We start from the raw sequence: 22,730 nt of genomic DNA, 5'->3' as shown, positions 1-22,730 counted from the left end.
CTATGGAGAGCTGCAAGCCTCTTTTCCAGCTCCCTTACTGTAAATCCCCTTTCTTAGGCTTTCTTTAAGGCTTATGCTAATGTGCTCACTCAGGCAGGTCCGGCTGCCTTCTCTTTCTTTTCAGATAAAATTGTTAATTCTTTGCATAACCATTTCCCCAAACAGTGCTCGATAATGCTAATTTCTCCTTTATAAAATCACCGGTGTTCTGCATAGCTTTGTACTCACCTTTGTTTTGAGACTTTGACATCTGCTTACCATCTCTCTCACTTATCTCCAGGGATGGGTGGCAATTACGCTGGCTCCTTGGTATTAGGAGGTTTATCAAAATAACAAAAGACCAGGGGGACTGGGAAGAAACAGTGAATGGAGACACAGTACGAAACAGCAGGAAAGAAATTATTCTTGTGGGAAGGTTCATTTCTTTACTGCAGTTTCACATTTTCCTCAGATTATATATAGTCATATGGAATAAAAGAATACAGAATGAATTACAGTCCCAGAAGAGGAAGTTTTAAAGGAGAGAACATTTAGGTATAGCACAAAAGATCTCGAAATCACATACTGTGAAGACAGATACTAATATACAAACTGGTGCTGAGGTTTATAATACATATTTATTTCCAAGGCTAATTCCCACTTGAGGACCCCCTTACTTCTCCCTCCTGTGGCTCTAGTTATAAAGCATTGTTACTAAAAGCTGGGAACAATTTCATCCATTCAGGTAGGGTTCACACCAGGGGTACATCCGCTCCCCTGCTTTCAAAAAAGAATGCTGCTATTGTTTCTCCTGTAGGATCCTTTCCTTTAAAAAAGAGGGCATGATTTTGTGACTGAAACTGCTTCACATTCTGAATTGGCTGCTGTGTTAATTTTAATACTGCATTACTTAACATGGACTAAATGAAAGCCTATTCTGTCTCTTCCTGAGACGTCTACAACAGTATATTTCACCTACAAACACCTATTCCAAAGGCACAACTACTTTTGTACAGTGCAGATCATTTTTCCATATTAGTTACTAGGACAGGGTAATGATTTGCTAGAGGGAAAATAATCTTAACACAGATGTGAAATGTCATCTGCCTTGACCAAAAGTGTACTGTAGTTATATTTCCATGCTGCATGGAACACTTAAGAGGAAAGAATATCATGTGTTTTTCTGCTCAGTTCAGATGTCTGGTTTTCAAAATAATACTCCTATGAGAGATGATAAACATACATGTTTATTAATGGCATATTATAATCCTCTAGATTGTTGTCCATGAACTTGTAGACATGTTGTCTTGTTTGGAAGAGCTCACCTGCAAGACCCACTAAGCTGCCTTGGAAGCCTGTTTTTATACTGCAGCTCCAAGTACATGGACAGCTCCCTTGTAAAGACTGCTGTCCAAAAGAGTTTAAAATGACACTGGGATACAAACAGGATTCAGCTGCAAACCAAAAGATATTAGACATCTTAGGTGGAATTGCAAAGCATTATTTTGATGAAAATATTCAAAGATTATTTGATTTACTCAGTTGTGTCGCCATGGGATAGGAGGAGAATCAATGAAAATTACACCTACAACCTTGTCACATAGTTAGAGGGAAGAACAGCTTGAATACGTGAGCTAAAACAGAGAAAATGTGTTGACCTTTTATTCTGAAGGCTTCTAATTAGAGCTATTCAGTAGGGTTCAGTGGGATGTGGGATGTTGCAAAGAATATTTAACTAAAAATAGGCCAAATAAAACCACTTGTTGCATTTTGAAATGGCACTGTGACTTGCCCAGTATTCTGTATAATCTTTTTTCATACGATACTGACTAGTATTCCACATTTTTAATTATTTCAAAGCCTGCCACAGGGTTCACCACAAAGAGACAAGTGACAGATTCTTATTTTGTCCTTGATTTCCCTGCAATAGAAACTGTCATTACAGAGTCTGAGTTCTGCCAAGCCTAATTATACACAATACAGCAAACAAAATGTTCCAACTAGTCCTGAAAATGTGTTCAGACAATTTATTTGGCTACCTCACTAAACAAACCCAACAAATTGAAACAACAGTAAAAAAAAAAAAAAAAAAAAAAAAAAAAAAAAAAAAAAAAGCTGCTATTACAGAACTTTACAGAATTGGGAGTTAGAACTTTCAAGAGAAAAAAAAACCTGAGAAATTAAGAGGAGAAGAGAGTTTTTCTAACACGTTAAATTAGTCAGGGAACACAGGAGCAGTCATGGTAAGACTTCAAAAACCAATTGGAAAGATTAGCAAAAACATACAGTGGAATCACAGATTCCAGAATCAAATATTAGTTAGACTAAGACTTTTGTATGCACATTTTTAAGGCAGGCTATCTACAGCTTGAATGCTCAGCTACTGACCTTTAAGAATATCGACACATTTTGATTTCTTCCATGGGCAAACTAAACTCTCAGCAGGGAATGTCAGTATAGAAATTTGGAGGTTTTCTCAGGCTACAGGTCCTCACGGAACCATTGCCCTGTACTCAAAAATAGAACTCAAGAATGAGAGTAAGCAATCACGAAATTGCTGGTTTGTCAGTCATTGCTGATAAGGACAGCTACAGCACTGGGGCGTAGTCTGACAAGCACTTCTCAAATCACTGGTGCTGGCTAAACTAGCCAGTTTTGCTGGTTTGTTTACTTAGTCAGAAAAAAAAAACCCTCCTCTCTTCTCTTTTGCCTGAGGCATTTTTAACCTCAACGACTCATTGCGTGGCCCCACAGATAGTTGTAGCAGTTCAAATGAGAAGATTATATGGACGTGAGGGTGGAGTTTTAGAAACTATTATGAAAATAAATGCTTACCAAATTCTGACTTTACAAACAAGCGTATCTTAATACATTTCTAACAAGGCTAAATCCTACTATGCAAAGGCTTCATGCTTAATGTCTGATCACGTTCAATTTCCCATCAGCTGTGCAGCAGATATAGTTCATGTTTCCAGAGTTTCACCCTCTTTCTGAGATGCTAGTCTCTCTAGTCCTCACAAGTGTTATTCTCACAACTCCTGTATGTGTGTGCGTGTTAATTGAGTATCACTGTTTTGAATTTTAGAAATGCCAAAACGATTCACCTCGGGAGTGCAATGCAACTGCAGGATTATTCTTCCCTTTCTTCTGTGGCTGTTGTATGTCTCTATGTATGCCCGTGATACTGCGGCCAAGTATTAGATATGGAGGTTGGGGTGGCCCTGCATGTGGCAGGGGGGTTGGAGCTTGATGATCCTTGAGGTCCCTTCCAACCCAAGCCGTTCTATGATAAGCAAACAGCCTCCTTCCCAGGTTCCTTCCCTTTAAAAGCGTTTGAATCCTCTCTATGTCACAGTTCCAGCAGAGCAGGTGCTTTCATATACATCAGTAGCACTTTTCCCTTCTTTGAGAAAAAGGACTCCTCCAGACTAGAGAGTAAGACAACAGGGCCATTTTTCACATCACTACCTGAGGCAGCCAAGAAGAGAGCAAAAGGAATTTCAAATACATTCAGTATTTTCTATTGATCCCTCAAAGGTAGAGGTGTCCAACAGTGTGAACTGCTAACAATATGAACTGCTTTGATCCTATTCGGGGAACCGTGAGTCAATGGACTGTATTGGTATTGCTGATACTTTCTGGTTTGTCAAAAACAAAACAAAACAAAACAAACAAACAAAAAAACCACGCACACACACACACACACACAAAAAAAAAACCCCAACAAAGTCCTCTGTACTCTACTTCAGGTTCTAAGTTTAAATACATTAACACACAATTAAACATATTCTTAGAACTTCTTAGTTCCTCTGCTTCACAGGAATCATGGAAATTTCCTTCTACTTAAGTGTTACTCAGTGGTACTTTCTTTCCTGAAGATGAGTCTTTAGGCAACTTCATATTTTCCCAGTGTTAAGATAAGGGAAGATGCAAAGCAAATTGTCCCAGGGACTTAAAAAGCTATGGTGTCAAGAACTCTATCTTCTCTATACTGTTGGGAGTAATCTTCACACTATTTTAAGTAGTTCTTATAACACAAATGAAAGAATAGGAACTCTGGTCTCATTTGTGTATTTGACCACGTTTTTTCCACCACAGCTTCACGGTGATTTAAAGACAAGCACTGCTCTGTCAGGAGTAATCACTTCCGTGTGAAGACTTCCATCTGCATTTTCCTTAGCACAGGGAACATACCTATTTTCATATAAATAATGTGTTATTATTACATATCATTAATTAATATGCAATAACATACCTTTGCAATGCAAGAAACAGATAATAAGCTCTTGAAAACTATGTTACCTATAATTTAAAATTATAATTATATTGATGATCTCAGGCTTATTCTTACATGCTGTTGTTAGTGTGGATGTTGTATTCCTCTTATTTTCTGTCTTTGGCCAAGTGGGGCATTTTTTAAACAGGACAACGTAGCATGGCCCAAATCTATGACAGCGCAGCTACCAAAATGTGGGAGCACACTTGTATTTTCAACGATGTTTGTTTCTGCAGTCCAGTTTATGCTGTGAAAAAATGATAGAATAATTAAACCAAGAAAATTCCCGTTATTTTCTCTAATATGTAACCTTTACAAATGCCAAATTCAGGAAAATCTAAAGCAGAAATTATTTCCCTAGACTAAGGGCATTTAGCTCCATCAGTATGTACTTCTAGTACATAGCTTTAGCCCCAGAGCAATTAATGTTAATATATTGTAAAGATATTGACTTTTTGACAAAGACAAGAGCAGCTTTATTACTTAGCTCACTTAGACTGACATTCAAGGAGACTGAAAAGAGTAACATTTATTAGAGCTGTCATCGTTAGGCTGGACCAAAGGCAATCTTTTTAACTGGAAGCCATCGTATAAACTAATCTATGGGTTTATACTCAGCAGAGTACATTACAGCAGGATTTGGAGGAGAAGTATTTCCCAACAATGTTAAACCAAACTTTGTAAGATGAGCCAGTAATAAATGAGTTCCAGCTGAACCAGCAAATACAGTACTGGAAGTGATAATTTCCTCTTTATCAATGGCTTGTTGTTGAAATCCACTCATGAAAAAGCTTACAGGAACAAAAATTTCAGTCCTGTAGTTCTGACTTCCATGGAGTCAAGAAATCATTCATAACTAGAAATAGAGGCACACTGAAAACTTAACTACTCCCTACAACTCCTTTTTTTAGATGACCTCATGTTGTTATGACAGTGCCTATTATATGAAGGATCCACTGTCTTGGCAAATGCCAATGTAGATCAGCTTTTATGTATGATCATTTCATTAAGCTGTATTTGGATAAGTGGAAAATATTTTTTCCAGTGTTTCTCTGTGGAATTATTTTATTTTGTCCTGGAAGTCATGTTTGTACCATGGAAACATAACTTCATTTAGATAATGTAAGAGTCAGCAATAAGAGGCAATGCTGGACATAGTTACAAAGAAGAAAGGTGAAGACTGGGGGTTGAAGCCACTACACAGGGACTGGCTGCAGTGACCACGAGATGGTAGAATTTAGAATCCTGAAAAGCAGGAACGGGGCAAATGGCAGGACTGACTTCAGGACCACTAACTTCAGGACAGCAGGCTTACGCTAAGAGACTGGCTTGGAAACTTCCATTTGAGACAGCCTTAGATAGAAGACAGATCCAGGAAAACTGTTTAATCTTTAAGATTAAAAGTGACTCCACCACCTCCCTTGGCGGGCCATTCCAGTGCCTGACCACTCTCTAAGAGAAAAAGTTTTTCCTTATGTCTAATCCAAACCTCCTCTGGTACAACTTGTGGCCATGTGCTCGGGTCCTGTTTGTTGCCTGGGAGCAGAGGCCAAACCCTTCCTCATCACAGCCTCCTTCCAGGAAGTTGTAAAGTGCAGTGAGGTCTCCCCTGAGCCTCCTCTTCTCCAGACTAAACAACCCCAGCTCTCTCAGCCGCTCCTCATAAGACTTGTACTCCAGACCCCTCACCAGTTTTGTTGCCCTTCTCTGGACACGTTCCAGGGCCTCAATGTCTTTCAAGTAGTGAAGAGCCCAAAAGTGAACACAATACTTGACGTGCAGCCTCACCAGTGTTGAGTACAGGGGGATGATTACCTCCCTGCTCCTGCTGGCCCCACTATTTCTAATGCAGTCCAGGATGGCATTGGCTGTCTTGGCCATCTGGGCACACTGTTGACTCATGTTCAGTCAAGCGTCAACCAACACCCCCAGGTTCCTTTCCTCTTCATAGTCATCCAGCCACCTCATGGTGCCTCCTGTATTTTCCTCTATGCTCTTATATGCTGTAGATACTCTGTGGCCTAATGATGAGGGTGCCGCCATAGCCAACTCTCCATCAGTTTTTTTAATTCCATATGATGTTATATGGTATGGAAAATCCCTTTGGCCAGTTTGGGTCAGCTGTTTTGGTTCTGTCCCCTCCCAGCTTCTTGTGCACCTCCAGTCCCCTCACTTGCAGGACAGTGAAAAGCTAAAAGATTCTCCTCCCTGTGCAGCACTGCTCAGCAGCAACTAAAACATTAGTGCGTTATTAACACTGTTTTTCTCCTGAAGCCAAAACATGGCACCATACCAGATACTATGAAGAAAATCAAATCTATTCCAGCTGAAACCAAGATAACCACCACCACTACCATTACGTTCTTGACTAAAAGTAAGCATGACTGCTCACTGTGTGTGTATGCATCACCTCAGGTTTCCTAATGCATTATGTCCCTAGGCACACTTGGCCTTTTGGACCTTAATACGTAAATCTGAAACAGCCTCAAGAAACATATAGATAGCCATGTGCCAAAATGATTCACAGCTTTTGAATCTGTTTAAGAACTTCTGGACAGAAGATAGAGTGCCTATCATATTTCAGATACCTCACTGAATTAAATGAGTTTATATGGATTGTTTTCTTGGATGTGTACCAATGTTCTGGTTCCAGTTTTGTGTTATCTTGGATCTTCCTTTAAGAGCTCTGCAAAATTAATCAATTAAGACCTAAAACTTTATTTTGAGAGTGAGAAGTATTACTTATAGGTTATTGCTGATTAAAAGAAGACACTGTGAGAATGCTCATCTTTACAGACATCAGTCACAGCCACAATCAGAACTACTATCGAGCACACTTATTCCAATCCATGACTTATTGGGTACCACTTCACTGACAATTTTGTATCTGTTCCTATGAAGTTTATTTCTTCTATGATTATACATTGTGCTTTTCCTTCAAGAGAGTTTTACTCAAAGATAACAATATATTTGAAACCAAAAATGGTGTTTATTTCACAGTTAGAAAAGAAAGATTTACTACCTCTTATTTATCTACTTTTTTCTTTTTTTTTCTTTCTTTTTTATTTTTTCTGCATCAGGCCTTAGAAATTGTTGAGAAGTTTCCTGCAGTCAGAAATGGTAGAGAGAGTCACATAAAGGACGCATCCATTCTGCACATCAGGAATATTGCTTAATAGCTTCAACCTGAAGAACATTATTGTATGGTACAGCTTCTAACAGACTACCAAACTTCTCAGCAACCCTGAGAGCATTTAATTTTTGTCTGATCACAATCATCTAGTACCACTGCACATGCTACAATGGAAACTCTAAGACAAATACAAAATTTTGGTATCTGTGTTACTTGTACATATCCCATAGCCTCTGGCATGGTGTTCACCATTCTTCTAGTTTCTTGCTGCTCATCTCTGAACATGAGAGCTCGTCCACTTCTTTCTAATTCACCTTTCCTTTCCATCTGGAATGCTCCTACAGAACTTTGTACTGAAAGGACTGGAGTGCAGCTGGACATGTCATTTTTTCCTCTCACTGGAAGCACACTGAAGACATCCATTGGGCAAAACATCACTCTATTCTATCCAGACAGACTTGGTTACTATCCGTACAAAAATGAAGTCACAGGAGAAGCATTCAATGGAGGACTCCCTCAACTTGCACTGCTGGAAAACCATTTAAAAAAAGCCAAAGAGGATATCCAGTTCTATATTCCTTCAGATGAACAGTTTGGATTGGCTGTCATTGACTGGGAAAATTGGAGACCTGTGTGGATAAGGAACTGGGGATCAAAAGACATTTATAGGCAGGAATCTATTGAACTGGTTCAGCAGAGAGATATAAGTCTATCAGAAGCCGAAGCCAGGACTATAGCTAAAAAGGAATTTGAAGCTGCAGCAAAATCTCTTATGTTGGAATCTTTAAAACTGGGCATAGCAATGAAGCCAAATCGTCTTTGGGGATACTACCTTTACCCAGACTGTTATAATTATGATTATAAACAAAACCCACACAATTATACGGGAACCTGTTTAGATATTGAAATAGCAAGAAATAATGAGCTTAACTGGTTGTGGGAGAAAAGCACAGCACTTTATCCATCTGTCTATCTAGAAACAGCCTTAAGATCTTCCAGAAATGCCCAACTCTTTGTTCGCAACAGAGTTCAAGAAGCCATCAGAGTTTCGTATGTCTCTAATTCTACTCATCCCCTTCCAGTTTTTGTATATACACGACCAGTATTCACAGATCTCTATGAGGAATATCTCTCTCAGGTGAGTGGAGCTACATCTTAAGTATTTCAAATTTAAATGGAAAGAAATTATCACGGGGCACTTATTTAGAAAATATATGAATTTGTTTCAGAAGTGTTGAGATATTGTATATAAAAAAAAATCTACCAACTACATTTGAGCAAACTGAACAATAAGAGGTCTATTTTCAATCTTTCCTCATGATATTTATCAACTTATATTTTACTCTCTGAGCAGTCCTCACATGCAGTAAAATATTACCATCTACAGAGCATATTACAGTACGTTAATTCAGAATAAAGAATAACTTTTTCCAAAGAAAATTAATAAAACTGGGCTGGCCTAACACCTGCTTCTTAAAGTTAAAAGAAAAAACAATTAAAAAAAGTCTTTCTTTTTGTCTTACGTGTTTCCTTCTCCTCACTTTTCTCTTTGATAAATATGAGGTGTATCCCTCCTGGTTTTGTTAGAGGGCTGTGGAGGTACCCTACGCGTGCCTATTGTAAGATCTCATACTTTCATACCTCTCCCACTCCTCAGCCTCCAGCTGAAAAATGAGAGATCATTCAACAATCACTTCCTTGTCCAAAATGTTCACTTTTTTCTTCTCTTGGAATTCTGTAGTGCACATTAAACTAAATAATTTCTGTTGCATAAATGGCAAATTACCATTCTTCCACTCCCAGTTATCTGAGTTTTATGATGATATAATCTAATTAGTTCTCCAGAATTGAAGAACTTCCTTATCTGTCTAGGGCCTGAAGTACTGATGCAAAAAAATCAGTTTGTGAAAACCAAAACAAGGACAGAAGACTGCTAATTCTTTCTTTGGTTGATAGGTTTTAAGGCTAGTGAAGAAATTCTGTCCTTAAGTACACTATGCTAGCTTTCTAAATGGCATTTCAGTAAATCACAGGTTTGCCAAGGTTAGGCTCTGACTAAGTTCTAATAATCTTATTACAGTTCTGGCTATGCTTTTTCCTGAACATTCTTCATTTTCCAGTGCTATCTTACATACCACCAAATTGATGAATCTCCTCCAGGCTATAAGGAGGGGGAAGTTAGAGACTGTCTTGTGTCTGGTACCCTCCGAAATCCTGCACAGAGCATTACTGAGCATTGCTCTCAGCTCTATGCATGTCTGTGAGGACCAGGAGGTTCTGTCAGCAGTCCTACTGGGTTCCTGGTCACTCCCTTTAAATCCTCCAACACTCACATACTGCCTTTTCATGTTGTGCCCCTCACAAAGATTTTTTTCCCCTTGTTCTTTTTCTATCCATAGCCCTCTCCCATTCCAGATGGGCTTAAATGCTTTGTTAGGACTGTTCTAATAGCTGACCCTTAGAAAGAGAAGTGAACAGAAACAAATTTCCCAGATTAATGTCTGTAAAAGGTCAGAGGCATTCTCCTGAGAAACGAGATTCCTGTTGGTGAAAGCTCTGCTCTTACTACTTTTCTGCTCCAGCACTTTCTGAGAACTGAAATTAAATTAAAAAAAATCCTACATCTGTGCTTTCTAGCTTGCGCTTCAGGCGGCATTACTGAAATTGGTTACCACCAGCTCTGAGCAGTCAGAAAATCATGTAGCAAAATAAAAGTTAAAATGGTTGGCGGGGTGTATGGATTTAACCACTGGCTTTCTAACCACATATATAGGTTGCTCCAAAAGTAATGCCTCCTGTTTATTTCCATGGAAACTACAACAGATGTAAAGAGCGCAATAACACCATTTGTTAGAGGAAATTCATAGCTACGAATCATTATTTTTCAACATAATCACCACCAGTAGTTATGCATTTACTCCAGCAATGAATAAGAGCCTGCATGCTGAGCTCATAAATACCTGCACCAGCAGAGGTGACCCACTGTCCTGTTGCCACTGCTGAAACACACCACCCACCGCCTCAGTGTGCTCCATCCACTGTTTGGTTTCCATAAATGCTCAGAAAGCACCAATGAATGTCAGTGGGTGCAATTTTTCCTGCATGGATGAATTCAATGACACATCTTTGCTTCACATGCACTTCCATGTCAGACAGCATTTTGTCAGACTGCCCTTCTGCTGCCATCTGTCACACAGCAACAAAATGCAATGGAATATTGCTGGGAAGGTTCAACCTCTGCTGCCATACCACCACCATCTGCCTCTGATATCATGGGCCACCATAATAAAATAAGAGGCATTACTTTCAGAGCAGCCTTGTATAAACTAGAAACAGTTGTCAATATTTTCTAGTATCACCTGCTCAACTCCACCCCAGAAGAAAACAGTATTACTGTGAGCAGAGTGTTTGCATAGTGTATAATTGCTTGCTGTCTTCAGAGTAGTTATTTTGGCTATGTAATTTACTATGTGGATTTTATCTTTTGCCTACATGTTATGGCTTACTTACACTGTTACGATTCTTTCCTCACTTACTCTCAGGATGACCTGGTAAATACCATTGGAGAGTCTGCTGCACTGGGTGCTTCTGGAATTGTGATTTGGGGTGATATGAATTTAACACAAAGTAAGGTATGCCAGGTTAATTATTACGTGATATTTTTAAAGAGCAATAAAGTGAAAAGGATACAGAAAACGATTACAATTATTTACATCATATCTTCTACTTTAAAAGTGATGACTCCATATTGTAAGCAGGTCTACTGTCTTCACTAACCAAAAAACAAGCCCATCTGAGGCTAATGAAGATTACCACTGACTACTCAGAATAAGACTTCAATTTTTTGAACTTTTGGTGCTGGCTATGAGCAACTGCACAAGCTACCATGGTAATTCTAAGCAACTGCACAAACTGCAGCAAGCAAAATTTTCTAGGCAGAGTTTTCATCTAAAAGAAAAACAAACAACTACATATACCTCAGATTCACTGAGATGATGTTTACTGGTGTAAATATTAGCTTTATCTGTCTACTGATGTGTGGTATTAGGCAAATGCCTTAAGAACATATAGCTTCAGAAACAGCTCTCCAGATCTCTGGTTTGACAAGCATATACAGCATATATGCCAGCTTCGTGGTCAATTAGATGTTCTCTTAGCATACATTCAATTTGACCATACTCCCAAAATCCTTTCCATTCGAAAACACTGTGAGAGCTCCCTATTCCTACAGTCCAGCTACTCAGAGGGAAACCGAAGATGATCACAATGGGAATTAACAAAAAAATTATTAGCTTAGGCTGAAGGACTGTTTTGTGAGTTGGTTTAATTGTTTATTTTTCCCCTCAAGATACCTTCAAAATATTCAAAACACAGAAAAGGGAACATTGATCCTTCATACAGCTTTTTAAAATGCATCTGATTCAAAAGGCTACAGGGAATCTCACACAGATAAAATGAAAGCTTAAAGTCATCTACTGTCTTCTAGAAGTGCTTTTCATAACATCTCCAATAACCACCTAAGATGAATTTATTGTGATCCTTGAATTATACAGCAACTTCTCTGATAAATCTGCTTCCAAAAACCAGTTCTGTTATTAAAACCTCAAGAAAAGCATTTATAGATATCCACTACAGTACTCCTACTGTAACGACAGCATCCTAATAGTTCCTGTACTAAACTTTTCAGATATGATGCTCTTTTTACAGAACACCTGTAGGACTCTGGACAACTACCTTAGGAAGACTTTGACTCCTTACCTCATCAATGTCACAATGGCAGCCAGAATCTGCAGCCAGGTAGTATGCCAAGACTCCGGTGCCTGTGCACGGAAAAAATGGAATTCCAATGACTATCTTCACTTGAACCCAGAGAATATTGCCATTCGAATGACAAAGGATGGAAAATACACTCTGCAAGGGCAACCAGCATTTCAGGATCTGCAGACATTCATAGAAAAATTTGACTGCCTCTGTTATGCAGGGCACAACTGTGAACCCAGAGTTGATATCAGTGACATCCATTACCTTCGTGCTTGTATTTCAGAAGAAATTTGCATTCAGATATCCTCAAATTCATTTTCTAATATAGACTCTTCTAAAGAAAAGAACCTGTCTAACAGAACTGTATTTCCACTTGCCTCTCAGAGTAAGGTGACACTATCTACACATCCTGAAATAAATGATTTCCAACCTGCCACTGGAAATAATATACTGCATTTAACAACTGCAGAATATAACACTGTCACAGCAGCCACTAGATATGATGTAGAAGCAAATGATACTTGTAGTTTTGGTGGTTCTACATCCTATAAGATAAATATGTTAAATCTATTTTTTTTACTTCTAATTTTGAGAACCTTAATATAAATGACTCAAAGGAGTGAGAATATATTTTTCCTGTCTGTGTTTAATTTGCACAGAGAAATAATTCCTAAAGGTGTAAAACAGCTGCAACTCTGTGGTCTTATCTGTATCAGGTAACCTCTTCTATTCCTTGGGTAACACTTCAGTTTGAATGTAATTCTTCAGTTTAGTTCTATAAACTACTATTTGTGCCAAAGATATACTGGTCTGTATATACTGATTATACCGACTGAAAGGATAACTCAGCATGAGGAACACTTTTGGTTTTTTTTAATAGTTGACATTTTTAACAGTTGCATTTGAAGAACACATCTTTGAGTAGTACCACTTTGTATACTTCAAGTTAAGTCAGTTAAATCCATCTTAACCTGGATTTCATTCCTAGCAGTTAACAGGCTTAATGCTCTGTGTTCATTCCATCTGAACACCGGCTATTAAAAATATTTGGCTTAACTTTACATTGTGGAACTTTGCAACATAATGTTTCTTTGATGAATGTACCCCCTTTTTTCTTTCTTTTTTTTTTTTGGCTTTTTACAATATCTACAAGGACACTGTGATTCTTCTTTTAATTGAATATGCTCCTAACTCTTCAAAAGTTACTAACTTTAACGTAAATACCGACTTCTAACTAATACAACTTCATTATGTAAAATTGGAGCTATAGCAGTTAACCTTTCCTTCTTTCTTCTCCTCTTCTTCTCCCAAGCCCTCTCCTTTTTTCTCATTGACTCTCAGTTGTTTTGTCTGGCCAATACTCAAAACTCAGCAGATCGGCTTCCTCAGACCCTAATGGCACAGGTTATTAGTCCTGGTTTCTCTGGTCAGCAAGCCCTGGAAAGTGCATGTGACTTTCTCTGTGCCATGTGAGCAACAGCCTGAGTGCACAGGACATTTTCTACACTGATTATTTCCTACTCAGTCTATTTGGTGGAAAATAGTTTGTTCCTTAGGAAAACTGGTCAGTGGCAGATGTGATGCTGGGGATCAGGGACTCTCATTCTTCACTTCCAGTGTCTATGATCAGCAATCTCAGATTTTTTATCTGCTCTGCTCACAAAACCCCAAACTACCTCCCCTGGCATGCAGAAAGTTTTGTGCCCCAAATGCTCTCTTGGCAAGAGCAGTCAATGTGTGCCATTAACCTGGGAAGGGAAGCAGACGGCAGTTGACAGGAAAGATAGTAATAGAGGAAATATGCCTATCTGGAGAAGACGTGAAAAAGCACATCATCCAGGATACTACAGGGAAGGCCACGGTGTGAAACCACTTTCTTTCAGCTCTGAACAGAAATAGCAAACACATGAGAACTATGGGTTGCAATTTAAGGCTTCACTGCGGATGCTCAGCTGTCATGCAGAGGCTAGGCAGCTTGTGTTTTCCTTGAGAGACAGGAAAGAACCTGGTATATTCAGAAGGAATTCAGAGAAAATCAGTTATTCAAATCTGTGATCTGCCAAAAGCCACTTCGTGTAGCTACAATGAGACTATTTACTTAATATTATTTTATTGAAGTCACATATAAACCTCAGAAGAAAATCACTCCCAGTTTCACATCGAGTCCAGTTATGATTTCTGTATAGCCAGCTGAAGCATTCAGAAGCAACTAACTGCAGTTCATTTGATAAAATAATTCCAAATTATTAAGTCAGATACTTAATAGAAGGCTTGATTTCTAATGGGTAACGAGTGGCTGCTGGCACTGATAGATTAAAAATGTCTCCATAGAGCTAGGCACAATCTGCATAAATAAATCACCATCGTGCATAGATGCAAGATAACGGAATGATCTATCATTTCAATATAGCAGCCCTTTACTTGCAAAAACCTAATGCCTAAATCTAGCAGAAAATGTGTATTAGATCTAATGCCTTCAAATGTTCATGTTGTCAGTCATAACAGATGTGCAGAAAAATAGATTAAGACTTTAGATTTAAGAAGAAGAAATAATGTTTTATGGCTTTTGGACAGCAAGTTATCAAGAAGAAGTAATGATTTTCTCACTGCACTTACGTTGTTGTGCTCACAAGTCAAAGTTACTCCTGCCATCAATGTCACAAGTAGACTAAGAAGTAAAAAATGTATTTGCAGCAAACTGTCCAGAACAAAAGAAGCCAGCAGGTTTTTTCTTATCACTTCTGTAAAAATGTAGCTTTGTCACTTCAGCTTTTAATGGATGTTTGACCTTGAGTAAACAAAAGCCACGGTGCCCTTTTGTATTATTACTGCATCTGAGGTCCCTCTGCTTTATGCTGAGCTTGAGATAATTATCAAAGGATTTCTAAAACCTGAAAACTTCACTGGTGATGTCTTAGCATACTTTGTATGACTTATACAAGGTATTTTTTTGTTTGTTTGTTTTAGCAGAATCCTTTAACATGGCTAACACTTTCTGTGTTTGGCACATAGAGTTTTAGTTAAAAGGCTGCACTGCTCTGTTTAACCACATACTGGAAAAGTTTCCTGAGGTCAGGCTTCTTTGTAAATATCTAGCTCTCTTCAAGACACTGAGTTTGTTTTAGTGATAAATGTGGTAAGTGAGCTTGCAGCATCACAAAACCTATAAGTCTTGCCAAAAATATTACTGACTATCAGCCATTAGCAAGCAGAGCATTTGGTGTGAAATCCCAAGGAAAGAAGTAGGAAAGAGAAGATAGATAAGAGTTAGGACAAAGCATCTAAGACTTCCCAGCGGATGAAGAGGAAGTGAACTAGAGAAGTGAAAGAGTGCAGCCAAAGGGAATATGGAAAGATCAGCCTTTCTGTACCACAGTTTTTATCTACGTGGTATTTAATATAGACAACCTTTTCCCAATGCTCACTATAAAGATAAAAGAACACAGTAACTGATATGTTAGATTAGATATATCTATCTGATCCCACCTAATTTTTTCCTGAGAGCAGCTAGAATAACAAAAGCATAAGACAAGTGAGAGGAAAGCAAACCATCGCAATAAACTCTCCACAGAAATCTATCTTCCTAAGCTCCATCAGAAGCAGCTATCTTGTGCTCTGAAGGATAATGCTTTACTAAGCACCTTTTGAATTTTCATTTTGAATCTATACGTTACTCACACATACCTGAAATTCATGCTTAAATCCTACAAACTTCTTACAATGGAGAGATTTGAGTATACTGACATTTATAATTAGAGTATTTTCCAAGTACACTGTTGTGTTCTGCATTATGTTTGTCTTTCCTCTTTCAATGTCAGAGTCACCATGGAGTCAGCAAGAGTTTTCATGGAGTAAGGATGGAGAAAGGAAGGAAAAGGAGAGCTACTCCTTCTATTGCTGGGGATTACCTTACATTCAAAGCCAAACTTGTATTCTCCTACAGCAAAACAAAAAAACATCACTTTCCATTAATTGCATTTCCTGTAATCGCTGTTGTCTCTGAAGCCTTGTAGTTTCAGTTTCTTATGTTCTTGTATTTTTCAAAAGATTAAATACTAGATGAGCATTTGTTTACTTTGATTACCATTCATTATTTCATACCTCTTCCTTACAGGCAGAATTCAGGCTGATAATACTCAGGGAATGGGGAATTCTTAACTGGGTTTGATGAAAAGGTCTAAAAAATGAAAGATGTTCAACCACCTTCAGTGCCCTTCTTCAATGTGTACAAATTTTGCTAAAATTTTCATTAAAATTCTGTTTCTCTATCTGAAGGATCTGGATCTGGCTTATTGTGTTGCTTATTGTGGGACACCCAAAGATATTGGCACTTTCACAGGAGATGACTGTTGGGTTTCACAGAATCTGAATGCAAGTGGAATCACAGACTAGTCCCTAGCTTACAGTTCCTTGCTTCTCTGTTTGAAAAGTGAGAATGTGCAGGGAGATTCTGAGAGACAGGCCAGTAGGACCACTTTGCAAGCATCCTAGGATGTGATGGCATCCCAAGCATCCAGCAAAATTTGTCTTAATCTTTGAAACATACTGGAATACACTTCTGTATGTATGTAAGAAAGGTATTGTGTCAAAGATTTCAAGCTGGTACAACACATACCAGACAGCTCCTAGACATATACTAGATGTGTCCCGTTATCTATCCATCACGATATTAATACAAGCAACAAGACAGCAAACAGTCACATAATTTTAAAACATATTCAGTTACAAAGCACCAATGAGCTCTTCAAGAAGACAACTAAATTCTTTCCTTCAGGCATATAGAATACAAATATTTGAAAGGTTTTTCACAGCCTGTTTGTGTAAGCCTTTTTACACTGCCAGATACCCTTCCTGCCAACGTAAAGCCTGTATGATTAGGACCCAAGATTTCAGGGCAGAGTCATGAATTTGTTTAACTCCAAAGTAATACTGTATACATTTACAAACATACAGCTTTATTAAACTGTGGCTTCGTTTTTCTTAAAGAAAAAATAATCTCATTATTACTGTCCTTTTGTTGTAGGTTTGTTTTTTTTTGTAAACATCTTACTGAAAAGCAGCATACAGGTGGCTAGAAATGGATTCAAAATTGATCTAACTTCATGCCTTACCACATCTGAATGTTTCCTGCAATGTGGCTATTGCAAACCCTTCTATTTTGCTAGAAATACTTCACTGAAATAATATATTTCTTTAGGAAAAATTATGTAAACATGAAGAATTCAAGGCAATCCTCAGCTTTTGTGTCTGTCTGTCAAGGATCTAGATCTTTAGACAACAGTTATTTTCTGCAGGTGTTCCAAACCTTCAGCAGCTATTTTCCTCTTCACTGTCAGTAGTAGTGGGGCCTGCAAAAATGTCCTGCATCTGTTTTCCCCTCATTATATATGAGAAAGAAAAGGGCAGGGAGGTAAAGGACACCTATCAATATTAGCATCCTTAAGGGATTAACTTTGGGTATCATTATGTTCACTAATGTGTTTCTATCATCACTGTTTATTGATTATAGTTCTTCTTTGGCAGTAGCAATTAGATAACATTTTCTAGTGTATGCTTGTATATCCCTGAGTTTACAACTGATAAGGTATTTATTGATTAGTACTCAGACACAAACAGACACTATGAAGATTAACGTGAACCACTACTTTGAATTTCGAATATTTTTCTCCTGCTTCACAGTGGGACCTCAGACAATAAGCAGTCACCTTTCTCTGACTTTGTTTCCATCTCAGAAAATATATTTATACAACAGAATTTCAAGATCCTGCAGAAGAAATATGCCATATGTTGGCAGTCTCCTTCTGGAGCAAGCTGCTCCCGCAGGCTACTAACAGGTTGAGACAAGATGACAGCTTGCCAGTGTATAGTGCTGACTTCCTGAGGCAGGCACCTTACAACCACCCATTTAAAGGGAGGCTAAGGGCAGCCTGCAGTCACATAACAACAATATTAATGCCACAACAAAATACGAAGCACCTTAACACTGGGTCCAACAAGTTCTTAAAGGCACTGGACTAATAATGTACAGACTTAGGCTGCCTGTCTGTAAATCCATTGCACTGTTTCATGTATCATGCTAAATATATCAAACATAGGTAATCCAAAACAGAGTTCTTCGGTTAAAAATCTCAATCTGCCCTACTCTGCCAGTGTAACAACCCATACCTAAATCCTTTCTTACATTTTCCTTCCCTGGAGTGACAAAGACTACCAATAGGCACACTAATCACTGAGGCTGCAGCCAGCAGAGGGCCCATGGACACCAACAGGTGCACTACAATGCTTTTACAGAGACCTTCAATACAGACTTTCACTCGTCTGCAAAGTAGCTACTTGACTCTGGCTTACAAAGGGAAGACCAGCGTTTTACCAGTGCAGTGCCTCAGTAGCAGAAAAGATGCACAGTTCATTTTACTTTCCCCCCACCACCCCCAGCGACCTGGTATATCAGGACAAACTTGAAAATACCAGAGTGAGACATCACTTCATTCTCTCCTCCCTCAAGATTTCATTCACATGAAGGCTTCTTCTCATTAAGATCTACAGCTGTCACTAATAACCAGGCTTAAGCTACAAACAATCCGATCTCTTTGGTCACATTCAGAACCAGACGTGGATCCCCATCATCTTGTACTGATCAAATGTTTGCATCTGATGCATTCATTCAGGTCAAATTTTTTTGTATCATCATCATCATCTGAAACATAGTATCAGCTATTATCATCTTTATATGATATATAATGATATGATTGTTATTTGTAATTAATTATATGATACAATGATATGATTTATATGATATATATGGCCCCCAATAGGGCCAACGTCATCCTGGCTTGCATTAGAAATAGTGTGGCCAGCAGGAGCAGGGAGGTAATCATCCCCCTGTACTCAACACTGGTGAGGCCGCACCTCAAGTACTGTGTTCACTTTTGGGCCCCTCACTACTAGAGAGGCACTGAGGCCCTGGAACATGTCCAGAGAAGGGCAACAAAACTGGTGAGGGGTCTGGAGCACAGGCCTTATGAAGAGCACCTAAGGGAGTCTGGAGAAGAGGAGGTTCAGGGGAGATCTCACTGCACTTTACAACTTCCTGAAAGGAGATTGTGGTGAGGAAGGGTTTGGCCTCTTCTGCCAGGCAACAAAGAGGACCCGAAGAAATGGCCACAAGTTGTACCAGAGGAGGTTTAGGTTAGACATAAGGAAAAACTTTTTCTCTCAGAGAGTGGTCAGGCACTGGAACGGCCTGCCCAGGGAGGTGGTGGAGTCGCTGTCCCTGGCAGTGTTCAAGAGGCATCTGGATGAGGAGCTACAAGATATGGGTTAGTGGCTTGTGGTAGTAATGGTAATGGGAGGATGGTTGGACTAGATGGTCTTGTAGGTCCTTTCCAACCTTACGATTCTATGATTCTATGATAACACAAGCAAGTCTCCAAAATAAACTGCTTTATTATCACTTCACAGACAGAGAACTTGAAAAACTCAATATACTAGGTGCTATGTATTGCCATAACATAGCTAAACCGTTCCCAAAGTGTGTAAATCTCAATAGGCAAGACAGAAAAATGAAATATTTTATCAGCACTTAAATGCTTGCTGGAGAGATTAGGTGAACTGCCTACAGTCACAGGGGATAATGAATGGTGGCCTTCCGTGTCTCGGGTCAGGCTTTCAACAGCAAGAACAAATATCCTTGGAGATGCTAACTGTAACAAGGTAGTAATACTTTCACATACAATATTCTCATGCAATATTCTATCATCAAGCAGCCTGTAAACTAAGGAATTGCTTATCATAGTCCCATAGTTTGTCACAAAAGTAGGGACGTTAAAGAAAATTTCAAATATAACAGAACTTTGAACTTGGGCAAACACTCCAATAATTTTTAATATATTATATTTTGATGCCCTAAACACCATGAAAGACTTCAGTTAGTGTGTAACTGAATTAGACTAAAAATTTACCTGCCTTTCCTCTGCTGTCTTTTACAAGGATACTTTTTTTCCAGAATATGCTATGGTATCTGTAACATATTGCTTATGTAAGCTTAACTGTGAGCCTTAAGCACTACTCCAGAATTTAGAATTCCTGCAAAAATACTGACTGATTTATTTTATGTGCATCTTTCCCCATGCAGTAATCGGAACCACTTCACTCTCAGAAACTACTTGTACAAATGGCCTGTTTTTATTCCACACACTGTCAGCTGGGTGATACGTCAATATGGGAGAAATCCTTACATTCTCAGTTTTGATGCTGCCAGAAACATTTAATCTAGTCATTCAAAAAAAAAAATCAATAATTGCTTTGGCTGAAACATTTTTTTTTTAAACAATGAGAAAAGCAAAGAACAGTGGTTTGCCTATGAATTATTTCCTGAAGTACTTGTACCCATCCAACTAGAATAAGAATAATCTATTTCCTACCCCAGCTTTTTCACTCATGCATCCAGTGATCCCTCCACTGAATGGACAATTGGCTGCTACCAAGAAGCAAGCAAAATAGCTGACTTCTGCTAACCTCTTCTCTAATGCAGGACTTGATCACATGCCTCCCTTTCTATCATGCCACCAATTTTCAAGATCTGTACCATGCCCTGAAATTGCCCGAAGACACAATCACTGTTTCAGTTTTATGAGTGACATCCACAAGTCTAGCTTTAACCAAAAACACCAAAGCTTTTCATCTTTTCAGTTCTAAAAATCAACTGTTCACCACTTCATAACTTAATTCCTTACTTAAGAAAAAAAGACTCATGACATTTTTTTGTCTCCTGGTTTTGTCTGGCCACCCATTTCAATAGTGTTTTTAAAACCTTAGGGGAATTTCAATTAACATGGGCTGAAGCTTTCACTTATCTATTTCTACAGACTAAAAAGGAGGTGGTGGCTTGAAAAGAGGGAGGAACATGAATTAGACCCTCTACTGAGGGAACAACTAGCTGCTGTATATTCTATTGGGCCAACTACTTGGACGTCATGCATTCAACTTGCTGAAGGCAGTTTGCCTTGGGTGTATGTATAGCTCCAGATCAGGAAGGTAGCACAGGAGACGTATAGAGGAAAATGGGTTACTGCAGAAGAGGAGCAAAGTTTTTTTCTTAGCTAGTTGTGAAACTAAATTCACTAGTTGTTCTGCTTAAAACATAACTTCATTTAAGAAAAATAATTAAAGTTACGTATTTGTTGGTTGTTACAGTTCAATTTTGCTTCTGTGCTGTAAGCTCCTTCCATGACTTCCATATTGTTCCTTTAAATTTATGAATCTTTAAGGCTAACGCTCTACCATTTTCCCCTAATCTTTTATCTAGCATAAAGGATTTAGACCAGTGAACTACCATAAGAAATAAAAATAATTAGAGCAACTGTCAAATCTCTAATGAAAACTCCACAATTCAGGAAAACACTAAATTATACAACCTTTTGTTGGAGTCAGTCTTAGGTATGAGCAAACAATTGTTACAGCTGCTGAAACAAATCTCCAGTTTGACAATTTAGTTCATAAATATACAAAGCCATGAAAATATCATTAAAAAAAGCTTTGGAAATAGCAATTCCCAATGACGTAAGCATGATTGTAGCAGATTCAGTGATCGCTCCTTCTAGCCCAGCACTTTGCCCCCCAAATGGCTGTTCAGTGGTAACTAGGGGATAGCTTTGAAATGAAGGGATTACCTGTAACAAGGGCAGCAACTTAAGCTAGATGGGGGGGAAAAAAAAAAGCCTCTGGTTGTTTGTTTGGGACTGATCACTTAATAAACGTCTGCACTCCTCCAGACTTTTAATAAAAAGAAGCAATGAAAAACAACTCCCTACCATCAACACTGGAAGGCAAGGCCAGTTCCTCAGCCCATTTTTCTTCTTCAGATGTTAATTAAATGTACAAGGGTAAATAAGTATCTACAAACAACAACAACAAAACAAGACCATAGAAATACATTATGAGTCGTTTCGGCTGTACATACAACCAGGGCATGAAAAAGCATAAAAATCTGTCACCTTTATAGATAGCCCAGACCAGTTGCTCTTGAAAGCAATGCCCACAAGAGCTTCAAGTTTTTGTGGTTGAGCAGACGTAACCAGTGAGCTTTGTCACACATTGCATTTTCTAAAATGATGAAATCTGCCTCTACAAAGAGCAGAGAAAAGAAAAATTCTGAACAGTTTGATATAAATGCTAGGTTTCAAAACTGAGATGTCCATGTTACATTTCGAAGTGCATTTCTAAGTTCTAAGCTGATAGAGAATCCCAACAAAAATGTGGTAAGCCTTGGAACTTAAAGTCCGTCCCTATACAAAGGACAAGGAACGGACTTTCACAGGAAGAGTGGAAGCACTAAAGCTGTGACAACTGTCATCCTAAGAGGCGGACATACAACACGGAACCCGTGAGGAGATGAGCCCACCAGCCCTCATACTGTGCCCTCGGATGGTCCCTGGCAGATAACCCGCAGCCTTCGGCACCCCACTAGGCCCCACAGGACGCCTCTCCGTTGAAGCCACCGCCTGTCACCCCCGCAGCCAACCGCGCCCGCACCTTCACCCTCCCCAGTGGCCACCCCGGCCCCGCCGCCATCTCGCGGCA

The 22,730-nt window shown here is 38.9% G+C and overlaps 1 protein-coding gene across 2 annotated transcripts in view; it reads left to right on the top strand.

The window, feature by feature from the left end:
* SPAM1 (sperm adhesion molecule 1) overlaps positions 1 to 16,417 on the top strand; it is a 40,110-nt gene extending 23,693 nt beyond the window's left edge. For both annotated transcript variants that reach the window (XM_046899872.1, XM_004937520.4), the window contains exons 2-4: positions 7,336 to 8,526; positions 10,931 to 11,020; positions 12,096 to 16,417. In XM_046899872.1, coding sequence (XP_046755828.1) covers positions 7,558 to 8,526; positions 10,931 to 11,020; positions 12,096 to 12,755 — 1,719 coding nt within the window. In that variant the 5' untranslated portion in view covers positions 7,336 to 7,557 and the 3' untranslated portion in view covers positions 12,756 to 16,417. The remainder of the gene's footprint in view (positions 1 to 7,335; positions 8,527 to 10,930; positions 11,021 to 12,095) is intronic.
* The last annotated feature ends 6,313 nt before the right edge of the window (positions 16,418 to 22,730 follow it).

The sequence above is a fragment of the Gallus gallus genome, chromosome 1, assembly GCF_016699485.2.
Source record: "Gallus gallus isolate bGalGal1 chromosome 1, bGalGal1.mat.broiler.GRCg7b, whole genome shotgun sequence".
Lineage (NCBI taxonomy): Eukaryota > Metazoa > Chordata > Aves > Galliformes > Phasianidae > Gallus > Gallus gallus.
Note: the sequence above shows the minus strand (reverse complement) of the source record. Positions and strands in the feature narration are given on the sequence as shown.